This window comes from Adiantum capillus-veneris, chromosome 13 (assembly GCF_014529385.1).
Source record: "Adiantum capillus-veneris isolate H3 chromosome 13, ASM1452938v2, whole genome shotgun sequence".
In the NCBI taxonomy this organism is placed as follows: Eukaryota; Viridiplantae; Streptophyta; class Polypodiopsida; order Polypodiales; family Pteridaceae; genus Adiantum; species Adiantum capillus-veneris.
This window is the reverse complement of record NC_140943.1, coordinates 128416255-128422680: the sequence shown is the minus strand read 5'-3', so window position 1 is coordinate 128422680 and position 6426 is coordinate 128416255. Positions and strand designations below refer to the sequence as shown.

Below are 6426 nucleotides of genomic sequence, written 5' to 3'. Positions count from 1 at the left end.
TGGACGTCAAGCAAAATGCAAGCATGACAACGGCCTACCTAATTTGAACCCAACACCCGGGTCTTGGCAGTGCATTGGTAACCACACGGGCAGGTGTCTCTTGGTGTCAACCCAAATAAAAACCTATAAAGTGAATGTCTCTGGGAAAAAGTAAACTAGGACACAGAAAGAAAATTTGAACACGCCCCTTTGAAATTAGACAGCTGAATTTAACTCGCATCTCGTGCTTTAGTTGGTCGCCATCGATCCCACGACAGGGTCTTCATTAAAGAATCCCTGTGGGCTTAATTGCCCCACCCCCCCCCCAAACCCACCAAAACGCACCATATACATGCAGTGGCACATTCAGACAAGAGTAAAGCAACACAAACACATGCTCTCTCTCCTCTCTTCGTCGCTGCTCTTCTGTGGGTCCACTCTAATAGACTCAGGTGGCGGTTCTCTGGATTGTTGACTGGCTCAAAGCTGGTGCTTGCAACCTGCACGGACGCGCTTGAGCTTGCCATTGCGGAGTCGCCATTGTTCCTCTGGACTCTGCAGTTATAATTTCTACGCGCTGTCGATCTCAACGCGTAGCAGTTTTGGAAATCTGTAGACACCCTAATCACGCACAGGGGCGCACTTTTTGGTCGTACCCTTAACTGAAGGCCCATCAAACAGCAAGCTGGATACAGAAAATACGCCTTTGATCAAACACAACATTTCTTCATTTCAGGCTTTCTGTAGGGATGGCTTGGTGGAGCTCATCAGCCCATTGAGGTCGCAATGGGAACGGTGAGTTCAAGTGCCAAGGTCGACGGGTCATGGGATGAGATCGCCAAATCTTCTGATGAGCAGAAGTTGCATCAAAGCAGGTCGAGATCAGCAGAAATCGGTTGCACCTTCTGGCCCTTCCTTGGATTTAAAAACATCTGCTGGCCTCGTTCTCATCAAAGTGCTGCTTCTTTGGGCATCTCTGACTCAGGCAAGTGTCTAACGTCCTCCTTACACTTGCACTTTTGTTTCATTTTCAACTTGCGATAGTGCTGAGCATTTTTCAACGAGGAGTGTAATTGCATTTCTCGATCAGTCTACCGAGAGCATGACTGTATGGACAATAAATTTTCCTTAAGTTTATCTGATCACTGTAGATTTTGATGGATCTGCTCTCTGCGGTGCATGCTAGTTGCTGTGCCTGTGCCCTTTCTAGTGTTTGATGACAGGGACTACAAAGTGATGCAATTTCTGGTTATATTTTGTTTCTGGTGTCTAACTTGTTGCTTTTGGCAGCTCAAAGGCATGTTCTTTTGTGTACTTTATTTTGCAATAAGCCGCGGCAATAGCACTCATTCTTAAGTGCTATATGATGCTTTGGTGTTTCTTTTTAAAACCAGATGTTGTGCATTTGAAGGTGCATGTAAATTCAAAGTCGCTGAACTTGTTTATTAGGCTAAAAATGCACTGCTTTTCTACTTATTAATTGTGGCAGCATGAAAACTCAAACACATGAGTTCATCATGCCACATGTTGTACAAAGTACCTACCTATGTGAGTGGAGGAGCATCTGGGTTTCAAGTGTCTGAACTGAGTGGGATGATTGATTAACCAGCTGACTGAAACTTTTCTATGCAAAAATGGAAAAAATATTTTGTGCCTTGTAGTTATTGTTATGGGTTAAGGATTTTTATTATCAGCGTCTATGTCACAAGCAATATGACATGGTATTTTGATTTTGAGTGGAAATCTTATCAGCATTTTGGAAGCATAGCCTTCTTGGCTCGATTCTGTTAGATGTCACCTTCTGCTGCTTCACATCTTCCACATTTTGGGAGGATCTATGGTTAATTTGTTGTCTTGAGCAGGCGATCCATCACGATTCGCATGGCATGAAGGGGTTTTGGGTCTTTGGTTAGATGTTCAGTAGGAAAGGTGGTCCCCGTTTGGTAAGTTGGTACACACACTGGAAGGCGCCCCTGTTCCTCTAGGTTATTGAGGTGCCATATGGTATCCGTTCCCCTCTTAATATTTGTTTTTTGGATAGTCAGAGTTGGAGCAACTCATGGCCAATGAGAAGGTTGTTCCCAGGCCAAAGAAGTTTCACCCATTGACTCATGAGTTCTAGATAGTGGTGCCTACCGCTATATGACCACTAAGAAGGGCCTATACATTATTTGCAGCCCCTGAAGGAAACCATTGGGATGAAAGTTGCGAACAATGCAAAATGCCCTTTGAGGTAACTACTTAGAAGGTTTTCCACCTCTTTGAATTGTTTTGGAGTTTTTTCATTAGCGCTGTGTGTGTGTGTGTGTGTGTGTGTTTTTTTTTTGAGTTTAAGACTCGTTGGATAGATCTTTGAGGTCTCTTGGGTTGTTCCTATGGCGTCTCTTTTCTTTCTTAAACCCATCCCACCACCATATCCACCTTGTAGTGTTAAAATTTATACATCTCAAGTGAATGCCCAATGTGGTCTCATTATTTATAATGTCTTTTAGGTATTTATTTTTCTTCTTTGACATGGTACTAGGTAGGGCAAATCCTGAGGGGGTACTTAAGGACCCTCAAGTAGGTATATAAGAACACCTCTTCCCTCATTGTATAATCATCTAATTCATCACAAAGTTGGTTGGTTTAGCAACTCTCTCTCTCTCTCTCTCGTGCCTTATCTTGCTAACTCTACGCTTCTGTGATGGCTTTAAGACCAAGGGGACAACCTTTCTGAGAGGTTACCCATCCCAATACTACTGCCACACGAGTGCACTTAACTGCAAGGTTCCACAAATTCATCTATCCATCTAGATCTCAAAACCTTAAGGTGTTAGAGACCTCCGGTCTAGCCAATTTATTCAAGCCTTGTCACAAGTTGGGCTTACCCCAACAATCACCCCCTTAAGCCAAACTGGGATGCTCATTAATTCATATTTTCCACTCAAGCTATGTGCCACACAAGCTTTTAATATGCCCAACCATGGCTTTGACACGAGTTAATGGTCCTAGGGGGGAAGCCTTCTCGAGATCTCATCCATCCCAGTATTGCCGCCGCTTGAGCACGCTTAACTCTTAAGGTTCCACAAATTGGTCTAGCCATCTAAATCCCAAAACCTCAAGGTGTTAGGGACCTCCGGTCTAGCCAATCTATGTGAGCCTTGTCACAAGTTGGGCTTACCCGAACATTCGCATTGTTGACTTTGACATGGTATAAAAGCAATTGGCTCCTTAGTCTTGGGAGCGTGCGTGAAGAAGACGAACTCTAGTGGCGGCATTCTAAAACATTTGGAGGATCGACAGTCTTAGGCATAGTGGTTTTTGCCTCATCATTGCGTTTTGAAACGCACTAAAATCTTGCCAGTATTTCGATGTTCGTCGGTGACTTTTTCGAGACGCATGTGAAAGGGTGGCTGCTTTGTCTTATCTGAAAGGGAATGCCTAGATGTGGTGGTGTATTCTATTGTTGCGACAGAATGCATCTCCAAAGTGGTTGAAATTCAAACGTGTCCTTACTTCCACATGGCTGACTGAAGAATATGAGGAGGATGTCATCACAGCTTGGAATCATCTGAGGATGAGAGGTATTGGGATACTTTTCTGCTACTCTCTTCTTTCAAGAAAATCACCTTCAAGCAACAAGTTGAGAAGTTTTGTTTTGGTTTACCCAAAGAGATACGGAGATTTTACCTGCAATAGAAGTGTGACTCCGTTTAGAGACTTATAGGACATGCCAATGAGGGTTTTGATATGCACGTCGACACACTAACGTACCCTTTGGACAAGCCAATGTCCAACAAATCAGGGCAAGATTTGTTCAATGGTCAGTATAGTAGTGTATTGAGTACTACGAAGAGGGCAAGTTGTTGCCATATATGCGTTAGTGATGTGTGTGAACATGTCATGTGCGCACTTCACTTGCGCTACGTGGACATGCTTCTGCTACAGTCTAGCATGAGTCTTAGCTCAGGACTAGCTTGACACCTTTGTGAGCCTCTAGCAAGACGTGCATGCCCAGGCCGGTCATAGTTGCATACCCTCTCTTGCACAGTACCACATTTTAGCACTTAGGCATTTATTGCGCGTGAACTATTGTACATGTGCACTTTGCACAGAATCAGGAAAAGGAGACTCTCTCAGTCTCTACTTCTCCAAAGCATGACACACATGATTTGCATCATGATGATGATGATTTGGATGATAATGATGAGCTTGATGATTTGGATGACATTGACAAGCATGATGATTTGCATGATCAAGATGTGATTTCTCACAAGTATGATGATTTGCATGAAGATGACGTGATTGTTCACAAGGATGATGAGTTAGTTGATGCTTTTTCTAGCGAAGCTAACCTCGTTGCAGATTCGATCTATCACGAAGGATCGATCTTGGCTCTCGAGCCTAGGTCCAAAGCACCCCTTCAGGAAGAACCGATCTTGGCTGTGGAGCCTCGGTCCAAAGAACCCTTACAGGAAGTATTATGTGTTCGCATGATTCATACGCACGTATTGTTCGAGTGTTTCATTCGTGATTGGTTCCTGTATATTCGTTAGCGTCTTTATGTGATACCTTTTCCTAGGCATGACATATTGTACGTTGAGCACGTTTCGCTCATGAATGAGCACAAATGTATGTGGATTTTTCATGAAAAGTTGAAAAGTATGCATTCACGGAAGTCACATTCCATGTCTCTTCCTTGGTATGACACATTTGTAGAAAGAGCACAAGAAAGTATGAGCACGAAGCATGGCCATTTCCATTGTGAATTGCCACAATTGATTGATTTAGATCAAAAGAGAGGATTCGATCTCATTGTTTGCGTGCGTGTGGTGAACGGTTTGGCACTCCGTCTCTTTGTTCATCTACATTGCATGCATAGGAAGACAAGATTTTTTCCAGTCACTTTACATGGAATAGGTATGTTCATGTTTTTGTGTTGGAAGTGGTTTCAGGAATTTTCAGCATCTGAGATTCTTGAAGAAGAAAGAAGCATGACTCTAGACGAAGTTGAAGCATCCAAGGAGCCTCAGAAGACTTTGTGTCACTATCGGCGCGGCCCAAAGAAGCAAGCGTTGCAGACCTTTATGAAGTTCCAAGTATCGTACGACCCACACATCAGAGTGGCCGGCGAAGAGTCCTTTGCAGGATTCCAGACCCTGTTGGCGATCTCCCTCGACGCCATATAGTTCGGTACCAGTACCTCACTTTGAAAAGGAGAGGATGTCACGTGACACATCCAACCCTATGTGTCCGTGGACAAGCTACAACATGACTAGGGTTCAGTTCAGTCAGTTCAGTCTAGAATAGGAAGTGTTATGGCACTTTTGTGAGTGTGTTCACGGACCGTGCATGCCCAGGCACTTAGTGTAGATGCATATCCTCTGGTTGCACATAGCATGATCATAAGCATTCCCATCAGAATCCACCAGAATCCTTCAGGGGAATTTTCAGTGCATTTAACCTATTTTTCCTACTTTTGACATTTTTTCGCTTATTAATTTAAGTGACTTTTGTTGAAAAGTAGGTAGGGAAATTTTGCCAAGTTTGTATATAAGCAAACCAGAGCTAGCACTTTCTGGCAGAAGAGGCAGCAGGAGCACCTTGCTCAACATGCAACTTCTCAATAAGACCAACAAGACCAACCCCCGCGACTACTCTGGCGTTTTCTCCACAGAAGACCTAGCGTTTTTGCATCAGATCAGTCTTTGTGTTTTGTGCACAGTAGATCAGCCCCGGCATCATCACGACACAGCGGATCAGCCTAGTGTTTTGCATTTGCAGAACCACCGGCGATAGCAGGATAAATTTCAGCCCTAGCGTTTTTGGTTTGCAGCACAACCTCAACGTTTTTGCAGATCATCGCGACAGAATCAGCCATAAGACCAGCGTTTTCAGTTTTCAGCGCGTCGTCGTTGTATCGTCGTCATCGACAGAGTCAGAATTTAGCAGATAAAGATTTGCAGATTTTAGCCCTTAGTATTCTCAGATTTCAGCCCGTCTCGTCGTCGTCCTCATCGTTGTCGACATAAGCATTGTAGAGATTTGTGCAATCATAAGTAGACCGCTCTCGCCATAGAGAGTGGGGCCTTCGGAGGAGGGTTTTACAACGTCTCTGGTGTCGTATTCTCTTCTCTCTCTATCTCTTAGTCTCATACACTTCCATTCACAGTGTCCAGTCACTTTGTTTGTGATCATTGCACTCTCTCACTAAAGGAACGGAAGGCTCTCCCTTTCGTAAGTAAAAGGAACCCTTGAGCAGAGTTCAAAGCACTCATCTTGAGCAAAGTTCAAACATTCATTCCGCTGCACCTAACATCATAAAAGGCTTGTAAGGCGAGCGTTGCTTGATTTTCTTGATGTTCAATGAATTCTTTGTATATGCTCTCTATCAGAAGTAAGAGAGGCGAGGCATTACCAGCAGGTCGTAAGATAGAGTTCTCGATCTCTGGAGGTAACATTTCC

General features: G+C 43.8%; 1 protein-coding gene across 1 annotated transcript in view; it reads left to right on the top strand.

Moving 5' to 3' along the window:
• Positions 1–355: 355 nt before the first annotated feature.
• LOC147444851 (receptor-like cytoplasmic kinase 176) overlaps positions 356–6426 on the top strand; it is a 35278-nt gene continuing 29207 nt past the window's right edge. The window contains exon 1 of the mRNA XM_086527377.1: positions 356–964. Coding sequence (XP_086383503.1) covers positions 766–964 — 199 coding nt within the window. The 5' untranslated portion in view covers positions 356–765. The remainder of the gene's footprint in view (positions 965–6426) is intronic.